Source organism: Lotus japonicus, chromosome 1 (genome assembly GCF_012489685.1).
Source record: "Lotus japonicus ecotype B-129 chromosome 1, LjGifu_v1.2".
Classification (NCBI taxonomy): domain Eukaryota; kingdom Viridiplantae; phylum Streptophyta; class Magnoliopsida; order Fabales; family Fabaceae; genus Lotus; species Lotus japonicus.
The window spans coordinates 109,368,476-109,392,228 of NC_080041.1; the positions used below are offsets into that span (position 1 = coordinate 109,368,476).

The 23,753-nt window shown below is 35.4% G+C and overlaps 3 protein-coding genes across 3 annotated transcripts; all 3 read left to right on the top strand.

The window, feature by feature from the left end:
• The first annotated feature begins 4,238 nt into the window (after nt 1-4,238).
• Nucleotides 4,239-4,912, top strand: LOC130729095 (auxin-responsive protein SAUR23-like). Its single transcript, XM_057580726.1, has one exon. It carries the CDS (start codon nt 4,404-4,406, stop codon nt 4,704-4,706), a length of 303 nt encoding a protein of 100 aa, XP_057436709.1. The 5' UTR covers nt 4,239-4,403; the 3' UTR covers nt 4,707-4,912.
• A 7-nt stretch (nt 4,913-4,919) lies between these two features.
• LOC130729093 (pentatricopeptide repeat-containing protein At3g12770-like) lies at nt 4,920-7,095 on the top strand. Its single transcript, XM_057580724.1, has one exon. The coding sequence runs from the start codon at nt 5,421-5,423 to the stop codon at nt 6,825-6,827; it is 1,407 nt and encodes a 468-aa protein (XP_057436707.1). The 5' UTR covers nt 4,920-5,420; the 3' UTR covers nt 6,828-7,095.
• Nucleotides 7,096-14,675: 7,580 nt separating this feature from the next.
• On the top strand, nt 14,676-15,632 carry LOC130732416 (auxin-responsive protein SAUR50). The gene has a single exon (XM_057584468.1). It carries the CDS (start codon nt 14,932-14,934, stop codon nt 15,247-15,249), a length of 318 nt encoding a protein of 105 aa, XP_057440451.1. The 5' UTR covers nt 14,676-14,931; the 3' UTR covers nt 15,250-15,632.
• Nucleotides 15,633-23,753: the final 8,121 nt, after the last annotated feature.

Consider the following 23,753-nt stretch of genomic DNA (forward strand, 5'->3'; position numbering starts at 1 on the left):
TGAACATTGTTCCGGAAATTCAATCAAAATTCAAAACTTCAAGAAGATCATGATGCCATAACAAAAGGGGAATGAACCTTGATATCTTGAACCAAGGAAATTTTGTTGTTTTTGCCTCTGTCCTCCAATGGCGATTTTCATAAACCCTAATCCCATTCTAAGACTTAAATTGTGGGCAACCAAGAGCTAAGACCAGCAATTGACTCATGAACACGATTCTCTCCCTCGGCAACAGCCCCATGGCATCGGTTTTCGCGCCTCTCATGGTTGTGGCCGGCGTTCAGGAAGTGGGGTTGTTCGGTGATGGTGAAGGGGAAGGGGATTTAGGGTTGAATCAGGAAGTGGGAAGAGGGTGCGAATGCGTGAGGGAGAGGGAGAGAAGGGAATCGAAGATGAAAGGTGTGAAGGAGAGGTTGTGAGCAACCATGGTTGTGGTTCTCGAAGTGCAGAGGCGAAGAGGAAGTTGCAGAGACGAGAGAGGAGAGAAGGGAAGCTAAGATGAAAGGTGTAAAAAATTACTTTGACTGTGGTAGCTGATTTATTTAGGGACCATTTAGCAAATATATAAACTTTTGTTTTCTAAAACAATATTATTCAAAACTCATTTCAGGATAAATGGAAAAGACACCTCATTTAATACATGTTTTGTTGCTACTGGTCCAACTAGGCAGAGGCACCATACCTGCATCTGGGAGGAGGCATCACAGCAGAGACCATTACAAATATACAAGGCTAGTAATTCCTTAGAAAAAAGAAACTTAGCAATGTTCAGTTTTCCCATTTTATTAATTACAACCAGAAGATATTAGCTCTAAGAAAAACAAAGCTTTGATTATTCTCATGGATTTCTCTGACCTACTTTTATGGAAAATGATTTATCTCATAGCTTAGACATATCATATATTTATATCCTATTTCCTCTCAATTCTGGCCTATACCAAAAACTTTGGCTGTCCCTCAGTTTTTCCAAATTCAATGATCTTGGCTGTGTTTATCAACTACATGTTGAAGGAAACTACTCGTATTGAATGCAAATTCAAAGAAGGACTTTTTCTGTAATTAAAAAATTCTAGAGGTCAAAGGCTCTCCCCAAATTTCCCTTACAATAACCCCACAGATGTTAGTTCTCTGTACTCTCTCTTGCTTATAACATGTGCTTTCTCACTTTCTAACTAACTCCTTCAAACTAACTAAGGAAAGCGTTGTCTATAATCACCTATTGCTTATTCTAACATATTTGGTCAGCCAATAAACTTTACAATCTTAGTCATGGACAGCTTTCTGCCTATTACTTGAAGGGTAGACCATGTGCTTCTTTGAATGCTTATGTCTCTCACAGTTACCTGCCTGATTTCCTTTACACCAATGACTTCTTATCTCTTGCTTCAATTTCTATCTATTAATACACAACATATCATGAGCTTTACTCACCCAACCCAATTGAGAACAATAAACTCATCAAACTGCTAATCAATTCTATTGTGATGATATTAGTTTCCTAGGGACTATTTAGAATGGTTAATTAGTTTCTACCATTTATTTTACATTGTCAGTGGTCCCTTTCATTAATAATCCTGTTTTAAAGTTGCACTAGAACTTAAGCAACTATGGGAGCATAGTCGAATTATATTTGTCACAAATGGACACAATAATCTCTTGATTTATGGTATAACCTGGTTGCTGTATATGGTGATAGAATATGAATATGTATTATTCTTATTTAGTCTTTGTAATTAGACTACATTCATTCCTGTAATTATGCTAGATATATTAGGAATGTTTTGACTTAGTTTTGTATATATACCTTATCAGATTAATGAGAAAGGCACCCAATTATCTCACTCTTACATGGTATCAGAGCCAATGGTTGTTTGACCATGGGTCTGGGCCCCTATCCTAGATCCATTTGTTGTGGAGACCTCCCATATTTGGGCCACCCGTTTCATTCCACGCTCCAGATGTTCTACATTGTGCGTGAGGGGGGTGTTAGAGTCCCACATCGGCTAGAGATGTGGCAAAGCAATTGCTTATATATGGTTGTGCAAACCTTAACTCTTAAGCTAGCTTTTGGGTTGAGTTAGGCCTCCTTAACTCTTGAGCTAGCTTTTCATATACAGGCGAGACTCTGACATGGCTTACCTCCTGCTTTATGTTGATGACATCATCCTCATCGGCTCCTCTCATGACCTTCGCAAATCTATCATGGCCCTTCTTGCCTCTGAGTTTGCTATGAAGGATCTGGGACCGTTGAGCTATTTTCTGGGCATTGCCGTCACCAGACATGCAGGTGGACTTTTTCTCAGTCAGAGTACATATGCACGTGATATTATTGCTCGAGCCGGTATGACATCGTGCAATCCTTCTGCTACTCCAGTTGACACCAAGCAGAAACTCAGTACTTCTGCTGGTACTCCTTGTGATGATCCTTCTTTATATCGGAGTCTTGCTGGGGCTTTGCAGTATCTCACATTCACCCGTCCTGACATCTCTTATGCTGTTCAGCAGGTGTGTCTTCATATGCATGCCCCCCGCACGGAGCATATGCTTGCACTGAAGCGCATCCTACGTTATGTTCAGGGCACGTTACAGTTTGGTTTGCATCTTTATCCTTCTCCTATTGAGAAGCTTATTTCATACACTGATGTAGATTAGGGTGGATGTCCCGACACTCGTCGGTCTACTTCTGGTTACTGTGTGTTTCTCGGCGACAACCTCATTTCCTGGTCGTCCAAGAGACAACCCACACTTTCCCGGTCCAGTGCTGAGGCTGAGTACCGAGGCGTTGCTAATGTGGTTTTTGAATCATGTTGGCTACGCAACCTGCTTTTGGAGCTTCACTTTCCTCTTTCTCAGGCTACTTTGGTCTACTGTGATAATGTTAGTGTTATCTACCTATCCGGTAATCCTGTCCAGCATCAGCGCACTAAACACATTGAGATGGACATTCACTTTGTTCGCGAGAAGGTCGCTCGTGGTCAGGCGCGCATCCTTCATGTTCCTTCTCGTCACCAGATTGCGGATATCTTCACCAAAGGTCTCCCTCGCGTTCTTTTTGATGATTTTCGGATCAGTCTCAGCGTCAGTGAACCTCCCGCTTCGACTGCGGGGGTGTGATAGAATATGAATATGTATTATTCTTATTTAGTCTTTGTAATTAGACTACATTCAATCCTGTAATTATGCTAGATATATTAGGAATGTTTTGACTTAGTTTTGTATATATACTTTATCAGATTAATGAGAAAGGCACCCAATTATCTCACTCTTACATATGGTCTAGAAGAATATTTGTGATCTGAGATCTGACCAAAACTAGTAGTAGCATCCTAGAGTTCAGTCAGAAAAAAGTATTGAGATAAATTGGAAAAAAGGGATTCACTTCATATAGATCAGTCATGTACTATGAATCTAAAACTAAAAGCAGTGTGAACTCAATTTGAGTTTAGTGTGGTTATGATAGTGACTAGGAAATAATTTATCATGGAATTCCAATCAGTGGACCTGCATTTAGATTGGACTAGTGGACTAGTACAAACGAGTACACGCTTTGCACAACAAATATCAGATGATATTTAAGAGGAAATATGAATCTAACCAGATATATTTCCATCAAACAAAAGAGTGGTGGATACTATACCCAAATGGAATCATAATCAAATTTAGTCTCTGTCGGCCATTTATAGCATGTTTGGATGATTGGATCAACTTATCCTTCATCATCAGAATCAACTTTAACACCAAGAAGTTACTCAAGCGTTTCTCCCCATAAATAAATTTGACCGCTAAGTCAATTGTAGAAAGATTTCCAAACATGCATTAACTTGTCAAGAAATAGTAGACGCGTGTTGAGTACTATCAAGTATCACCGACCAAAATAGAGCTTGAAAGATATCTTCCTCTTCCTCAAGTGCCTCACAATGAGTAATGATATATACACACTTCATTTTTAAAACACTTCATTTCCACCTCTTTTTGTTTCTATCTCTCTCCTCTTATCATCTATCACATCTCATACTTTCTCTTTCTTACTTTTTTCTTTCTTCCTATCTCTCTCCTCATTCCACCTCTTACACCTTAAAAAGAGGTGTGTATGTATAATTATTCATACTTCTAGTATTAATTTCATAAGCCATCTACAGGTGTTCCTTGAGAAATGGTCAGCCTCTACATTTAATAAGCAGTGTAAGTCATCAACACGTTTTTGCCGCTATGCTGGACTGGCCAGACTGCACACCATGTGTTCTTGAATAATTCATGTCTCACACTAATAATTCATGCCTAATTCTACCAATGATTCTTCCTCAACCTTTCAGCTATAAATACACAACATATCCTATATTTTCTTCACTCATCTCATTTGTGAAAAACTAGAACCTCTTCCAATTCTAACCAATTTTATTGTAATGGCTATTCGTCTGTCTAGTGCTTTGAGTGCTAAACGCATTCTCCGCGGATCTAGCCTTTTTGCAAATCAAGCAGCTGCTACATCACTGGATGTGCCTAAAGGGTACTTTGCTGTGTATGTAGGAGAGAGTGAAAAGAAGAGATTTGTCATACCAGTGTCATTGTTGAATCAGCCCTCATTTCAAGAACTGCTAAGTGCAGCGGAGGAAGAATTTGGCTTCAGTCATCCAATGGGTGGCCTCATAATTCCCTGCACAGAAGACATTTTTGTTGAAGTCGCCTCTGGCCTACACAGACTATGATATGATATATGCAGTCAAAAGTTAATACAAATACAAAGTTTAAGCTTTGTTTTTAGGTTTTAGCCTTCCAACATGGAGTTGAAAAATGTTTAACCCATACAAAAGATTCACAGTAAATCAACTGGAATTTTCAGATTATAAGGCCTCTGTATAAATGTACAAAGAAAAATCACATTAATACAAGACTATACTCTATATTGTTTCTAGCTTTTCTCTCTAGTTTTGGTTCTTTCAATGTGAACTTGAAGCCTGTGTTTCACTGCAGATGATTATTTACATACTAATCCGGAACTGAAAGTAACCTTGACAGCCCTAAGGAAGCTAAGTTGTAGAATTATGTTGGAACCAATAAGGTAAGATTGTTGTGTTAAGGAATATATCTAGTCAAGTTTTCTGTTTGAACTTTTAACATGCTCAAAATTTAACTAATTGTTATGATTTTTTTAAGAGAAGTTACGCAGGTCTTAAAAGGAAAAGACTCAAAAGAGTATAATAAAAATGATCTAATTCTAAAAATTTAAAACTTCAATTTAGGGCTTATATTTGTGATAGTAAAATACTGAAATATCCCAACAAAATTAAATTTATTAACCATGAAGCTCAATTGTTCAGCATAATGAGTACACACATGGAGATAAAATATGTGACATGAATCTCAGTAACATTAACACTAACACCTAGCAGTAGCACCTCTCTGCTTGGTTCCATTTTCACATGTCCAACTCAATTATTCAATTCTTGCACCAATGTCATGTAACTAAAAACCTCTCAGCCATAAAGAAACTCCATGGCAATCTACTCAGAACAGGCACACTCTTTTTCTTGCATGATTTACACACCAATCTCATTGCTGCATACGCCACATGCCTTCCTAAGAACCACCTTCAAACACTGCACAATTTCTTCAAATGCATGAACTCCACCAACCCATTACACTTCAATGTCATCATATCTAATTTTTGTCGCAAAGGTTTCCCCTTCCTTGCTCTCACCGCCTTCTCCTTCATGCACACCAACAATGTTCCCTTGGATACATACGCTTTATGCAGCACCTTAACTGCTTCATCCAGAGTCAATGATGTTAACTTTGGGAAACAGATACATGCCCACGTGGGGAAATTGGGCTGGTCTTCTAGTGTGTTTGTGGGTAGTGCTCTCGTTGATTTGTACTCGAAACTGTCAAGTGTAAAAGATGCAGCCCTTGTGTTTGATGAAATTCCTGAGAAGAATACTGTTTGTGCTAATGCGCTTTTATCGGGCTATGGCGAGGCTGGGCTATGGGCTCAGGGGCTTGAACTTGTTAGGAAGATGCCAGTGTTGAGATTGAAGTATGATCAGTTTACATTATCGGCAGCTTTACGCGCATGCACTGGTTTATCTGCTGTTGAATTGGGTCGGCAACTGCATAGTTATGTGCTCCGCACGACGCATGATATAGAGAGTGATGTGTTTCTGCAGAGCTCGCTAATTGAAATGTATGGCAAGTGTGGCCTGGTGAAGAAGGCTCAGCAAGTCTTCAAGCTGGATGGAGTAGAGAGCAGAAATGAAAGAAGCAGAGATGTTGTGTTATGGACTTCAATGCTTGGTGTGTATGGTAGAAATGGAAAGTACAAGGAAGTGATTGATTTGTTTAAGGAAATGTTGGAGGAAGGAATAAGACCAGATGGAATAGCATTTCTGACAGTAATCTCAGCTTGTGGTCACACTGGCCAAGTACATGCTGGTGTTAAGTATTTTGAATCTATGTCTAATGAATTTAAGTTGAATCCTGGTCCAGAGCATTATAGCTGCCTAGTTGATTTGCTTTGTAGAGCTGGTGAATTGCAGAAGGCATGGGAATTGCTGAATCAGACACTCTATAAAGGAATGGGAAATTGTACAATCTCAATGTGGGGGGCTCTACTCAATGCTTGTGTGGATTGTGGGAATATAGAGCTGGGTAAATTGGCTGGTCAGAGGGCTCTTGAGTTAGATCCCCATAATGCTGGGATCTGCATTTTGCTATCAAACCTTTATGCCAGGTTTGGTATGTGGGATGAGATTGGACACTTGAGGGTTGTGATCAAAGAAAGAGGGTTAAGAAAAGATGTTGGATGCAGTTGGGTTCAGGTGACAAGTTGAATAGATTGGAAAATGCTTTGAAGTAATGCTGCCTACAAATCTTGCTGATGGGGCTATATACTTTAAATTCTAAAGACACCTATCATCTCAAGTTACAACTAGAAGGGAATGCTCAAATAGAGTGGGGTTAAACATTGTGAGGCATTTGTTTAGATGTTAGAGTGGATTTATAGTATGTTTCGATTGGCCTTTATTTCCTTATAATCAATTCTAGTAATTAGAAACTGCTTATTGCGGTGAAATTAAAATCATGACGGACATAAGTAAATTTTATTAGCTTTTGCTTTTGTCAATTATGATTATAGCTTCACCATAGTTTTCGAACGAGTTTCCAAACATGTATTTAATTCTATTACGATTTTCAAAATGCATTTAGTATTGAAGAATTAATAGTACTGCAATGTAACTAAAAAAAAGAAGAATAGTACTGTAACTTTTTTTTCTTGCTATTAATCATTAAGTATAACAAGGATCAAAACCTCTGTTGTAACAAAAAAAAAGGATCAAAACCTCTGTACTCATATATGACAGTATGACACATTGAACCAACCAAAATCACTTGAAGTTTTAATCTTCACTATGTAGGAATGGATTTTGTCATGTTAAAAGAATGATAGGTATAAGGATCTTGAATATTTATAAAGTGGTATGAATATGCAAATACGTGAAATATTAGGACTTCTCTAATTTAATCCGGGATATTGCTCTTTGTTATAAAAGATCGAGGCAACGAAGAAACTCAAGAATAGCAGTATGATTCATGTTTCCTGTCAAATTCTTTTTATTTTTAATTAAAATATTTATGTTTTAAGCATTCGATGTTATGAAGTCGTGAGTTTCATAACTAATAATAGCTTCAGTTGTAAGAGTTATGAGAAATATAGGTTAAGTGGAGGATGTCAAGGGTTCAATTCCTAGTACAATTTATTTTTATAATGTACTAAAAAAAGAAGTCGTGAGTTTCAATTTTGTGGCATATATTAGTGTTTTGTAACCCGTGGGGTGGAATAACCACATCGAACCAATTTTTTTTTTTTAAAGTTAAATGATTTCATTCATCATGAAAATCTTCGAGTCTCAAACAAGGGACACAAAGGGGAGGCAACCCAACTAAAAAGAGGAGCCCAAAACCTTTATATAGGAGAAAAATAAAAGTCCACCAAAACAATACCCAACACAGGCCCTGACCCAATAATAACCTATAAAAATGTGCACAAAAAAAGCTCTCAAAGCCAATAAATAAGCAAGCAAACTCATCCCACTCATATACTAAGAAGAAAACATTATCCTAAGTTCTCCCTCCAACTCACGAATAGCTTCGAGATCGCTACCTGGGCACTCAATTCCTAAATCTTTCCCAAGAAGCCATGCCTTTTTTGATCTAGTGAAATACTCCCCAGTGGAGCCCGCATTAGAGGGCCCAGGCTCTAGAACCTGTACAGAGATAGGACCGTCAAACAACCCATACCCCCCCTCTGGCAAAGGCACAAGTCCAGCACCATCGGGGGGGAACCACCGCCACAGACTGAGAGGGCCACCCTTTCTTTAGCTTTTTAGGACGTCCACGAGGCCTAGTAGAAACCCCATTACGACTCGGAGCAACCTCTAGCACACCATGACTCTTCTCCATGATAGTTGCCTCATTTGAAGAGGGTAGGGTAGTCAAACATCCCTCAAGATCAGACGCTTCCGCAGCACCAGAGGTCGAACCAAACTGAAATGAATGGCTACTCTCAAAACCCAAAGATGGTGCAGGGAAACCCCAAGTCATGTGAGCTTCTCTCCACCACCGCAAACAAGTTAAACGGGCTCCACCTCTGCCAAGCCGGCGTCTTTAGAATAACCTACGTTCACCTGCATAATATCCCTACGGTCCCAAAAAGATAACTTCGGGAAGAGAGCCTCCATTGGAACTCTTGGCTCCAAATCACAAAGACAATGTTTGACCTCAACCAACCTCTCCTCAATCGGCGAAGAATCAAACGACGAAGATATCATACGAGGTATTGCTGACTTCCTGACCAAAACATCTCTCCAAGAAAAAGACCTTGAATCAACCCCCTTAACTTGCCTTCCCTGAAATCGCGAACCCGTCAGCATCTTCCCCGGAAGTCGAGAACCCACATCCGCCTCTGCAGGAGCCAAATACGGGACGCCCATCGAACCATTAATATTAAAGTAAATTAATAGTTTTATAATATTGTACTTAATTAATTCATATAAATAAACTCAATGGCTCATAATCTCATGGATAAATTACACAACTCTAAAAAAATTTAACATACAAAAAAGATTTATAACACTTTTTATATTCAATCAAATAAAATTTCTTGAGTGATGGTAAGTGCAATTAGAAGGCAAACGTCTAGTAAAACTTCTAGGCAAAGAGACACATGAATAAATTCATTTCGCACCGGAATGGAGGGAGTATAAAATATTATATTATTTTTCTCACTTCTCTTTCTACTCATATTCTCTCCTCATTTCTCTACTCTTCTCACTTTTTCTCTCATGAATCAAACAGACATTAACCACTTGCCCACGCCCTAATATGATGATTTCACTTAATATCATATCTCTCTCCTAATTACCTTGAAAACCTGGTCTTCTTAATTTATTTTTTTGGACAATTGGTCTTCTTAATTTGAGTATCATCAGTTGGTTGTCAAATTAATATTTCGTTCACTGCTGTCAGACAAACAATCATTGTACTTGACCAACGGATGGGAGGGCCTGAGGGGCCTCTGACCCAGCTGATACCTTTTTAAAGTTTTTGGTTGATGGGCCATTTAAGTCAGAACTTGCAACACTGCAAAGTAGAATTAGGCCCCATTATATTCCTCACTGGCTTAGTAATGGGCCCTTAATTTATCAACATTGACCGAAAAAGAAAGTACCTTATCTCCTTCCATTTCACTCACATTCTCAACTCTCTAATCAATGTTTATGCACTTGACCCTCTTGTGGAAGGGTTCTTCTGTTTGGTACAAGGGACAAATATACAATCATTTTTTTAAGTTTACATTTGCCCATTAGTAACTCTCAAGTATACAATAAACTCTTCACTAATCACTATCGATGACAACTGAGGTTCTTTAATCTTTCCATTAACAGAAACCTAGTTTAATTATAGCTAAATTAAGGTCGACATCATAGATGAACAAATGCCAGCGTTATTTCAAAAATGGTGGGAACGACATCACAAGGCACTTTAATTAGCTCTCACTATGTTATATATCTCGATCGAGGAGGTCAGAGTATGGGGGCAAGGGTAACATGGCTTTCATGTGCCAAATGAAGGTAAAGTCACCATCAACTCAAATAGTTAATAAATTAGGAGAAAATAATATGATCCCTTAAGTTGAGTATTAATACCTCTCACAGTTGGATAATTATATTGAAAGGAATAATAAGTTGACATACATCCACTTTAGTTTCCGATCCCATGCATAATAGGGAAACATTACATGAACACACAACTATATACTCCCTCTGTTCCTATTTATAAGTCATAAAAAACTAATTCTCTTAGATTAAGAAAAGTAGTTAGTAATAATAAATTTGTAAAGGAAATGATTAGCTTTTCTAGACTACCCTTATTTACTTTCCTATGATTTTCTCTCTCCAAGTTAATATTCAAAAAGTTTATCATCTATTTCATATTAAATATGAGGGTGAATTTGGAAAAAATTATTTAATGCTTCCTAGATATTAGGAAATGACTTATATTTAGGAATAAATATTTTTCAAAAAATGTGACTTATAATAAGGAACGGAGGGAGTACTAACTAGACAAATGGAAACAATACATTCATAATACTTATATTAGATGTGATTTTGAATTTATGAAGGTACTGTAATAAGTGTCTCACTTGATTAGAGATATGATTAAATTATATATAGGTCTCGTCTTCGTTAAGGCACCCCCACCCCCTATCATTCCTGCCCCACAACTGTGGGTCACTCACTCGCTTCCTTTTCCCTCCGGTGGTTTTCCCTGCGGGGCTATTATAGTCCCTCCATGAACAAAACCTCTCAAGCGAACGAGTAATGAAGCTTTACCTAGATCGAGATGAAAAAGAAAGGGAAGGGAGGGAAGGTCAAGGCTTTACTCCATTCCCAAGGCAGGAATGGGGCCTTGCAAATTACCCGAGCTCGTTAGATGCTAGCAACCTTTCTCTTAATTAATCGTTATGTGTAGAGCAATTTCCCATCTTTAAATTAGGCCGTGGTTAATTAGGCTTCTGACTCAAATATTGAAGTGGATGAGAACATTAATATTTAATTAGTGCTATTTAATTTCTTTGTGATTATAGTTTTTTTTGTATATAAAGGTGGTAGTTTAGGCAGCAGGACCACATGGGAAAACCCTGCACTTTAGACACTTATTTGTAGTAGGAAACAGTGAGGTAGTGACATGTATGTTGAGAATTTGACAAAGCTAGGAGCAACTATTATTGACAAATTTGTTATACTTTGAGCCTATCCCCATTGTTGTTTTCTGCTCCAACAATTAATGTGAGTGATACTTCTAAGAACCAGCCAGCAAAACCAATCACATTCCAGCTCCAGACACATATTCAAAACCTAATTGCTTGCTTGTGTCATGCTTTGCTCCTAATCAATATATAAATCCGCATTAAAATAATTATCAGATTGAGACCATGGAGATAGACATGCGCGTACATTTACTAGGAAATTGAAGACATATAGCTAGAAGCTTAGAATAGTCAAATACTCATTCAATTATTTGTGGAATTGTTGAAGCATAAATAATTAATGTGACTAAAGTGTGCATCATAGATATATATGAACTTGAATAGTGATATATGAAAGTGGGACATGCATGGATGGATTATTTTTTGTAGATAAAAACAAGATGGAATGGGGAAGCAAAAGACCAAGTATATGAGGCTGTTGTCTATTTGTTTCAATAATAATTTGCAGGTGGGGGTGTTGGCAAACATTTGAAGATGCATGCATGAAGTAGTGATGCATGGTTGTAGCTGAAGCTGAAGGTAAAGGAGGAGTAATTAAGAACACATGGGTTTCTGCATGCAAAGTTGTACTGATACTGAGTGTATATATACAGTGTCTGTTTTAACTTTTAAATTAAATTTCACGTGTCATTCATCAGTTGATAGTACGCATCACAAACACAAACAATCAGAAAAGCCAAAACCATCCTCACCAGGTTGTACTGATCAGTACTTGTTTCTTTGTAGGCCCGTAAATTCAGGTGGGGAGGAAGAGCCATTAGCCAGGGCAACGGCGAGTAATTAATGACTCGGAACCTATTCAAATTTAAACTGAAGTTAATGTAAAGTCTTCAAAAGAATATGGATTCTCTCAATTTTGTAAACTCCATCAAATTTCCTTCAAATTATAGTATCTTTTCATATGCATTAAATAAGTGAATTATTTTAAATATTTATGAAGATAAAAATAGGCTTAAATATGTTGGAGGTCCTGCTAAAATATGAGTCATTTGGTTAAGGCCCCTACAAATTTTTTTGGGTGGAATAAGCCCCTAATCTGAAAATAATATATAGTGATAAGCCCTTGCCGTGAGGTTTTGTTTAATTTTTGATGATTCTGAAAACGGCGTTGATGTGGATTATATTTTGTGAAAATTATTCAATTAAAGAGGGTGCCACGTAAGTAAATTAGGGTTAAAAAAATAAAAACCCAAAGCAAAAAACCCAAGTAAAATCCCCAAACGTACTTGGGCTTTTTACTTTGGGTTTTTTTTTTTTTCAACCCTCATTTACTTACGTGGCACCCTCTTTAATTGAATAATTTTCACAAAATATAATCGTTCGCAGAATCATCAGAAATATAACGGAACCTCACGACAGAGGCTTATCACTATATATTATTTTCACATTATGGGCTTATACCACCCAAAAAAATTTGAAGGGGCCTTAACCAAAGGACCCCTATTTTAGAGGGACCTCCAACATATTTAAGCCATAAAAATAAGGTAAATTCTGTGTACTCTCAAATTTTTTTGGGTATGATACCCCATTAAGTAATTTTATAGATTATTATCATGTTATTCAAGGTAAGAACTACATCTTTAAATTTTACTTTACTTATCAATTAACTTTATCTCATAAAATTCATTTTTTGATGAAAAATGTATGAGTGATGGAAACGAATAATGGTGACGGAGATGTGCGTAAAATGACCATGGTTGATGGATGCACAAAGCTCATAAAACACAACTTTCAAATCCCACGTCCCTAAGAATGGAACGCTGCATTACTACGATAGAACACAATCAAAATTTTAACCGGTACATGAGTTTTTATTATTGAACCGACTCATTTTGGATACCACACCTTAGTCTGGCTTAAGGTACCACAACAAGCACCAAAAAATAAACACAATATTTTAATTTATATGCTTAATAAACTAAATAGAATCATAACCCTCTTGGACATGTTGGTGAAGTTAGATCAATGCACACATGTATGATTAGTTAGTGTGAGAAATTAAATAAATAAAATAGGAAACTAAAGGGTTGTTTAATTTGATTATAGTTTTCAAATTTGTGATTCTAAAAATTAAAAAACTTTAAAACTTGTTTGTCACGACCTGTGTTGTGTTAAGTTCTCATTTTACAGTTTTTAAAACTAAAATAGCAGAACAATTTAGAGATGTTTTATGTTTATGCTTTTGATTTTCAAATTGTAATTTTTTTGATGTTAGAAAACATTCCATTCAAACTATTTTTTTCTTCTTTGATTTAAAAAATTAATTGTAAAAAACAGGTTATTAAATAAAGTTTTTAAATGCAAAAAATTAGAATGCAATCAAACAGGCGCTATAGTCCACTCCATGTCTCCAACAGGCAATGACCAATGAGGTCAATCAATTAAAGAAATAATATATTCCAAATATTCATGGAGATGTATTATATATGAGAAATACCTAATGTGTTAATTTAGTATTAAGTAAGCTAAATCAATGTAAGAATGATAACATAAGTTTGAACCTCAAGTGAGAAATTTGTTGAGAAAGATAGTTACAATTTTCCGAACAGATTATAATACATGTCATATACAAAAAGAAAAAGAGGAATATCTAACAACATGCTAAATGATCACAACAATTAGATGTCATGTAATTATGAATGGAATGAATGAATCATAACTACCAAAATTTTAATGTGCTTGCTGAGGTACCTTGAGTCAATTCAAGGCATGGTACCCAAAATGAGTTAAATGAGTAGTAAAAACTTATATATCCGTTGAAAGTTTGATTTTATTATATTATAGTAATGTAGTATTCCATTGTTAGAGACGTAAAATTTATTTGTTGTGTTTTGTTAAATTTTGTTCTTCCGTCAAATATGGTCAATTGACGCGCATCGTCACCACCTTCGTTCGTCTTCACTACTCATTTATTTTTCATTAAAAGATAAATTTTATTGAATGAAGTTAATTGAAAAGTAAAATAAAATTTGAAAATGTAAAATTTACGTTGAAAAACATAGTAATAATCTATTAAATAACATAAAGTGGGTATTACACCAAAATAAAATTATGGGTACCACAGAATTTTCCAAATTTTAAAGACATCTTATATATGCGAGACACTCATTTATATTAAAAAGTTTCACATTCCTCGGACATAAAGTTGAAGCGGAGGGTGAACTAATTAACCTAGCTAAATTATAAGATTAATTCTTCACATATTCTTGTGTTTATTGTGGGTTTTACTACAAGTACAAAACATTTTCCAATTAATTATGGGTGTAATAGAGAAATTAATCAAATAAAAATTGGGTGAGTGTTGTTTTGCTATTGGGAGGACCAACATTCAACCGTGATGCCAGTGGGCTTGGTTCCCACAAACACACAAGCCCCAAAACACCCGTGGCCTCTCATCCTTAATATTGCCCCTACACTCCATATGAACCCTCACTCTTTCTCTCTCGCTGCCTTCATTCATCATCATCAATAAATACCAACCATCACTTCTCACCACCACCACTACCTCTAGCTACTTGTTAGTTTTTCTCTACTCTGTTTTCTTATCCATCCTTCACTTGCTTTTGAGATCACACATCCTCTCTTAACTTCTCTAACTATTAAAAATGGCAATTCAAAGGAAATCAAGCAATAAGCTTCATCTGAAGCAAATCCTGAAGAGGTGTTCAAGCTTAGGCAAGAAAAACGGTGGCTATGTCGACGACTATGGTCTCCCTCTTGATGTCCCAAAAGGCCATTTTGCTGTTTACGTTGGGCAGAAAAGAAGCAGATACATTGTCCCAATCTCCTTATTGTCTCATCCGCAGTTCCAATCCCTTCTCCGACAAGCTGAAGAAGAATTCGGCTTCGATCACGATATGGGTCTCACTATTCCTTGTGAAGAAGTTGTTTTCCGCTCCCTCACTTCATCAATGCTCAGATGATGAATCAAATCAAACTAAGGACTACTTGTTTGGAATTGGCTCAGCTGCTTGATGAAGATCCCAGGTGACCACCAAGATGAAGCTGCTTGCTTCTCTTTTTTTAACATCTCGATCTCTTCATCGCAGCCACCCATTCTAGTTCTCCTTGTTCCAGGATCTACTCTTTTTTGTCCATTTTTTTTCTTTGGTTTTGTTTCGAACCCCTGTTTGGGGTTTTTTTTTTCTATGATTATGTGACTAACTTTTGTCCCCACTAGCATTTGGTGGGGTGAAAATTGTATAAAGGGTTTGAGATTTTCATCACAAAGGTTCCGTAGTATATGCCCTGAGATTGTAGTTAGTTCTGTTCACGAAAGCTGGGAATTAGTTGTTGGTTATTGCCATTTTTTGTCTCTATCTTTCTTTCTGCTTGGGGAAGAAATCATATGCAATTAGATCAAGTCAAATAGTCAAATTAAGCTTCAGATTTGTGCCCCGACATAAACAAGTTTGGCACACAATCCAAGGTATATTTAGATCCCGTAATTTTTATATATTTAGAGTTAAATAATTAATAATGTTGTTTTCACAACTCTTTTTGAGTTGAGGTAGAATGAGGAGAGAGATAAGAAAAAAAAGTACTCCAAATAATATAAGATTGATAGATGATAAGATAAGAGAGATAGAAATAAAAATAAGTGAAAATAAGGTGTATAAAAAATGAGTGGTAAATGTATCATTAATTCATTACTGATTTACACTCATTTTTCTCTTTCATTTCATTTCATCTCAATTTTTCTACGTCCTCTTATTTTCTTATCATATTAAACATAATATTAATATAATATTATTAAACACTCATTCTTCTCTTTCACTTCCTATATTCATACTCCAAGTGCATGTAAATGAAACATCTTTCTTTAAATTTTCTTTTACGATTAATTTTTAGAATCAGCTCTAAAAATGGAGAATTAACTATGAAAATAGAGAACTAATCCAAATAATTTTAGTCTATGTGTTAGATATACGTTAGAAAACAACGATAAAGTTAAAATTAAATTAAGATGGACAACCACATAAAATTAAGAGAAGTTAGAGCATTTTCAATGCAAGGTTTTTAGTTCTTATTTTGAAGTTAAGAACTAAGAACTTTACCATTAGAGGTGCTGACATGGACTTCTTAGTTCTTAAAAATAAGAACTCAGTTCTTATACAAGAGCATCTCCAATGGAGTCCTTATTTTGAGACCTTAAAATAAGATCTGGATCTTATTAAATCTCACCATTGGGGGTATCTTACATGGCATGGGATCTTGGTTTTTGCTAAGATCCGTGTCTTAGCTCAGGTACTCTCAAATCTGGGATCTTAATTAAAATATTATTTTTTTTCTCTCCTTCAGTACCAGATCCAAAGTGAAAAATAGAGGGAAAGAAACTGAAACTGAATCTGAACCAATTTCATTGATAAAGAATGATAATAATATACAGATTACAAACATAATATTACAAAGATCAAAGATCAGATTACAAAAAATTGGGAAAATTGAAAGAAAAAAACCCTAAATTTCCTAAAAATAAAAAACCCTCACTGAGACTTCTCCTCACTGTGGCTGGCTTGACCGACCGTGTCCTCACTGTGGCTTCCTCATCGGAGATCGAAGGTGGATGTAGGTTGGTGGAGGAGAGGAGATGAGGTGAGGTCGTGTCGGTGGAGATGAGGTGAGGTCGCGGTGGAAAGAGGAAGAGAGAAAGGAAGAAAACTAAGGGGCGGTGGGGGAGGAGTAGCTAGGGCGGCGGCGGCGGCGGAGGAGGAGGCCGTTTGGAAATTAGGTTTGTGTGAGGGAGGAGAGAGCATCAAAGGGTGAAGGAGGAGAGAAAGGAAAATTAGGGTTTGTGTGTGTGAGAAGGGCTTGGCCGGTTTTCAAATTATATGTATTGCCTTGGACCGGCTCAGCCGGTAACGATCCAGACCGTTGGGCCTTCTTTTGACCGGCTGGGCCGGTCGATAATGAGAATGATGGAAATGATGGGAATTAAGTTTGATGCAATATTAATATTATGTATTTTATTTTAAATTTATTGTCATTTATTTTTCAATAATTTGTATTTCGTTCTATTTTCTAATCATATTGAATTTTAATTATATTATATATTTTTTATATAATTTAATTTGTATAATGATTAAATTGTATTGAATTTATAATTTAATTTAATTTAATATTACGTGGATATAAATAATATAAATATATTGGGTAGTGTGGGTCCAACTAAAAGTAAAATAAGATCTCAATCACTGGAGCAAAATGTGCATGGAGACTTTAAGAGTGTCTTAAATCCTATGTGGTAGTCTGGGCCCACAAAAAGTGAGTTAAGTCCCAAAATAAGATCATACCATTGGAGATGCTCTAAGGAGTTTTGCTTTTTGAGTTCTTAGCTTAAAATATTAATTATTTCTCTCTCATACAAATTACTTTATTACTTTATGAGTTTTGTTTTATTACTTTATGAAAATAAAAAGTATAAATAATGTGGTTGGTGGGACCAAATGAATAATGGTAAGAACTAAAAACTAAAAAACTAAAAACTCATGGTTGGAGCAAAATTGTTTGAGAGTTGCTTAAACACATGTGGCAATACGGGCCCATATGAAGAGTGCTAAGAACTAAGAAATAAGAACTAGCATTGAAGATGCTCTTACTTTTATCCACTTTAATTTCCATATTTATTGAACATGTATCCAAACGTGCACTTAGTAATAATGCAGGATTTACCAATAAGGTGTAGCACAACTGGTAGATAGTTGGACTCCTTAACCATCTAGTTTAGGGTTCGATTCCTGGACGGTGTGTATGGAGAAACATTTGTTGGGAGAGGCCTACCCACTTAACGTGATCTCAGAGCTTCAAAGGATTAATCTCATGACTGTCGGCTGTGAGGATACCTTGGGGAAAAAAAATAATAATGCAGGATTTTGATGAAGAATTAATTTTAAATTCAATTAGAAGTAAATCCAAAAAAGTTTTTATTTAGATTAAATAAAGAACAGGAAGCGGAGCATGCATAGGTTGTCAGGTAACATGCTGTACTTAAGTGTACGGATAATCTGGACACAACTGGCTTGGCTTTTAAATTAATTAACCAGAAAGAATGTCCCACGTCGTAAGAGTACGTACCTATATTAAGGAATTTATTTAATTTAAAGAATAATGATATTATCTTCTTATAAATCATCCTAATGCTATATAGAAAATTAAATTAAATGAAAACTGAAATACATTTAGTATCTAAAAAATATAAAATTAGTTAACATTTTCTCCATTGAGTAACTCGTGAGAATTTAATTTGTGTGATGATAAGTAGGAGATCATTAGTCTAGTACGTTTTCTCCATTTGTCTAATTCAAAAAGTCGTACCGCTTTTATCATCACTAGCTAGCCAATAGAACATTCACATGTGAACTTGCTAGTTTCAGTATGTGAATGTAATATTATAACAAAAAAAATAATTACATGAATATTATTGATGAATAAACAAGAGATTTAAGAAAAGGATATAGAGAGGTCTGGATTCTGGAATACTCTAGAAATGAATAAAAAAAATGTAAAATTATATTAAAGCAAATTACATAGGAACAAACAAACAAACTGGGTTTGCCTTTGCAGAGAAGGACCAATACAGAAACAAAGGCGGGCTACATTGTGATTATAAATGCTTCCTTTCATTTCAGCCACAAATAGCTTGTGCATGCCATTTACTACCCTTTATAAACGGCTTGACCTCACCAACTCCCTAAGCCCTAAACCAAGGTTTTAAATATCGGTCGCAGACACGGTCGCGTTTCGGTTTTCACGGTTGCGGGTATTGCGGTTGCTGCGATGTGTGTTGCGGATGTTGCGGTGTGAATGGTTCACAATTATTCTCAACTTATACTAAAACTCTCATGACTTAATTTTCTTATTAATATAAGATATTTAAAGGGAAAAAATGAAACTAATACAATAAATTTAACCAATGAATTATGCAGGCCCTTTTTATATATGAATTGAGACCCTTTTTATCTTATCCTTCACATCTCCATTTGGCTCATATTAACTTTTAAGTGTCACTTTCTTATCTCTTAGTTTTCTGCTTCTTCTCTCTCCTTAGCCACTATTTCACCGACCCAAACTAAACCACACCCAGATTTGCAATACCACCAACAAAAAGCACAAACACAGGAGCGAGAAACATGATCGAATTCGATCCAACTATTGCAATTTGAAGTCTGAAAATGTGAAGATTGAGTGCTGTGAAGACCACGAAAGCAGAAAAATGGTGTTTGATTTGCAGCTGCACCACCTCTCTAGCAATGAAAATGGAGTTTGCAGCTGTACCGGTCTCTGATGATGCGGGGAAAACGTCGTTGCGTTGCGTCCGTTGCGGCCGCAATACCGTTCTGTTGCGGACGTTATCTATGATTTCGCTTCCCACTGTGAAATCGTCCTGTTTCGGTATCGGTAGCCATCGAAACCGTTATTTCGCGGCCGGTATTCATGTAACGGAGCGATATTTAAAACCTTGCCCTAAACCAATATCTTCTCTGCAGTTCTTTAATTTATCTTCTTCACCGGAGATGGTATTCCTTAATTAAATATTTTTGCATTCTTTAATGAGTTTAATGGATATGCACTGACAGTGTAAAATAGTTTTACACAGTCATCCAATCAAAGCATGCCATATATGAGAGATAATTACATTTGACTTTAATTTTAATTAAAAGAATAAGATATTTTTTTATTTGGCGGAATTCAATTGGATGTCTGTGTAAAACTATTTTACACTGTCAGTGCATATCCATTAAACTCTTCTTTAATTTACAAATATCGTAATGTAAATACTTTCTAATAATTAATACAAAAAATTTGAATAATCTTCAAATACTGCAGAAAAATATTTGTGATATATGGATCTCGTGTGGTTGGGATTTGGGAATTTTTGTTTTGGAAATTTTGTCCAAAAGCGCCCCACCCATGTTCTCGGCTATTTCCTGGAAAGAGCTAGCTAGCCCATCTCATCTGGGATATAAATGTTAATCTTGACTTCCATATTGATCTCTTGAGGCCAAAAATAAAAGAAGTTGCGGCGATATATGTCTCAATTCTGAATTAAGGGTTATTATTAATGGAGTAACTATATCATGTTATCTTTTTGTCTTTCTCAACGTTGAGAAAAGGACAAATGAAAATGACTGTTTAGGGGGGGGGGCGGGGGGGGGGGAGATAACGATAATAGTGGTGTTGGGCTACGAAAAGCCACGTAACCAAGCATGTTGCGCTTCTCACAACGTATCTGGAAGAGATCATGAGATGCGGTGAGCGTTACGTATCGTGGGCTGATTATTAATTTGCTACGAGTAATGATATATACACACCTCATTTTTTAAACACTTCATTTCCACATCTTTTTATTTTTATCTCTCTCATCTTATTATCTATCACATCTCATATTTTCTCTTTTACTTTTTCTTTTCTTCATATCTCTCTTACTATTTCATCTCTCCACCTCAAAAGAGAGGTGTGGATGAAACATTATCCACATGCTATTCCATACACAAGATATATATGTAGGTACTATGTAGTGTACAATTACACCATTTAATTTGTTTATTTATTTTTTTCTCATACATAACATTATATGCAGTGAAAGAGAGAAAGAAGCATGGAGAACATATTGCTATGCTATAGAATGTTGTTGCAATGCAGAGTGAAAATATACATGTAACGTGAGGATGACCCCACACACGATCGAGCAAATTGATACTAAAACATATCAAATGGAGCCAAGTGACCTGCCTGGCCCACCTGCCTGACCTCAAAATCAGACCGTCGATTGCATTGTATTGTATGAGAGGTATATATCATGACTGGAATGTGCATGCTTAATTTCATGCCTAATTATATCGCTCATGCATGCCTCATGCCCAATCCTCAGCTCAGCATGCTGTATGCTCTGTCTATTGCCCTTTATTTAGTCTTAGGCAAAATATAGGGCTTACTTCATTTATAATAGTTTATTTGAGTTTAACTTAGAGTATAATATAAGTGTTTATTTAAATACCTTACTACGAGTTATCATTTTAAATGTATGCTTTCAAGTCTTAAAAAGTCCAATACAATCTCACACTATTCATTAACATACATATAATTATGTTGGGGTTGTCTAAATGACCCAAGGTAAAATTTGGGTTAAATAACCCATGGTCTAGGTGGACCAATCATATTTAAGATAAATTAGTTGATTTTGTTATATTTTTTATTAATCTATTTAGGGTTAAGTATGTTTTTGTCCCTAATTTATACACATAAATATAACATGGTACATGGAAAAAAAAAACACAAGTTTTAGTCCTTGAAATTTTCTATTTAATTTAAAATGGTCCTTATAATGGATTTGTCACATCTATTTCGGTCCCTCCAAAATCTCTTCCATCAAATTTAGTTCTTCTCCCTTGACAATCATTTCAAAACCTAAAAATCAATCAGGTACTGGTGTGTTGGGGATTTAGTTCTTCTTCCATCAAACTCTGTCACGATGTATGGGGTTGTATTAGAGGGCGATCCTCTTGTCAATTGGGTTGTTTTTGTCCTTCCTGCTTGTTATGAGGGATATTGTGTTTCTTATTCCGAGAGGCTGATCTATCCGGTACTGGTGTGTTTCTACATGGCTACCACCCTTCCTATTACCAATAATTAAATTCTTGATTTTGCAAAAAAAAAAACCTAAAAGTTGTATTTTCATCCCAAAAACTCGTAGATTCATCCTAAAAATGGGAAAGAATTAGAAACACAAAGAAAATAGGATTTTATATCCTACACAGGTAAATTTAATTTCATACAGAATCGGAAGCAAACATGAAAACCATTTGTCAAATTCATCCTTCTATATTTCAATTTTGAGAACACAACAAGATGATGAGCTGAGAATGTAACGAAGCGTAGCATAAGATAGTTACCCCACCATGACTGTGTTCTTTAAGTTTGGGATAAAGTTATGAATTTTTAGGTTGTAAAATAATTATGAGGGGAGAAGGACTAAATTTAATGAATTGTTTTAAAGGGACTAAAATAGATGTGAAAAATAATTTCAAGGACTAAAACCTTTGTGTTTTTTTCAGGTACTATTTTAAATTCATTTGTATAAGTAAGGGACAAAAACATATTTAACCCTATCTAAATTAATAAATAAAATATAAAAAATCAAACAATTTATCTTAAATGTGATTGGTCCACCTAGACCATGGGTTATTTAACCCTAATTTTACCATGGGTCATTTAGACAACCCCATTATGTTGTCATATTTATATACAATTTTATTTTAATGTATTTAAGTTAATTAGCCTATAATTAAGTTTGCTTATATTGGTTAAAAAAATGTTTGTCTATTTAGTATTTACACATCAATTTATTGGTCTACTTAATTATATTTTCCTTTTATGAAATAGATTTTTAAACTGGTTAATAGGTTTGATCAAACTTTCAATAAAGTCAGATTAAGCATAGAAAAATTATATGACAAATAACAAGTCAGATTTGAGCCTTATAAATTTTAAACAGACCAAACTTATTTATAGAAATTAAATCTATATTTGGTGTTAATGAAAATATATTATTTATTAATAATTAGCAGTGTAAAATTAATTTTTTTGTATCTTATTTGATTAATAACATAATAAAAAACAGCTTGATCGATGTTGAGAGGGGTTGTCAGGCTTTTGCTAGCTAGGTACTGTACCCATGTTGAGATAGTTTATTTCTCATACATTTCTTATATATTATATATATTTTACTTTAAAAAAATATAATAAAAAAACAAGGGTCCATATATCCAATATCGTAACTTGCATTTGTAGGCATTTTGGCATAAACAGCTTGATCGATGTGTCTAGTGACATTACACAAGTAAAATGACCTAAACTATACATTGCGGGGGAAAAGAGAGAAAAAAAAAATTCATCAACAACCATTCGACGTGGATCCAGCTATATAGCTTGTTAGCTAGTAGCTACTATGATTAGAGTTTAATTAATATGTTTTGATTCAGTGTACTTAATGTTGTTGGCGGATCGTGATTGGGACCTGACACGACTTCATTGAATTTAAGAGCCAGGTGAAAATCCTTATCTTTATACTTGTTCAATTTTCTGCTTTCCAAAATTAAATATCTCTCTTCATCTACATGAAGATCTAATTAAAAGTTGCTTATCAAAAAAAAATCCAATTAAAAGTTAAAACTGGTGTTAATTTGGCGGGCAGTAACTTATTCTAATTATGTTCAAAAAAAACTTATTCTAATTGACTTTCTGATTTTGTTAAATGATAAGAACTATATAATGGCCCTTTTGGCTGGTTGAAATGCTATTGGCTAATTAAATAGCAAAAGCTAGCAAAATGAAGTGTGTACGGCATTTTTTTGGACTAGGCAGTACTCCCTCAGATTTAGAAAAACTATTGTTTTAGTCACTTTCTAATTTTTTTTAAAAAATTTGA

Excerpts from the sequence above, each read along its gene's own strand:
- LOC130729095 (XM_057580726.1), top strand. The coding sequence starts at position 4,404 with ATGGCTATTCGTCTGTCTAGTGCTTTGAGTGCTAAACGCATTCTCCGC.
- LOC130729093 (XM_057580724.1), top strand. The coding sequence starts at position 5,421 with ATGTCCAACTCAATTATTCAATTCTTGCACCAATGTCATGTAACTAAA.
- LOC130732416 (XM_057584468.1), top strand. The coding sequence starts at position 14,932 with ATGGCAATTCAAAGGAAATCAAGCAATAAGCTTCATCTGAAGCAAATC.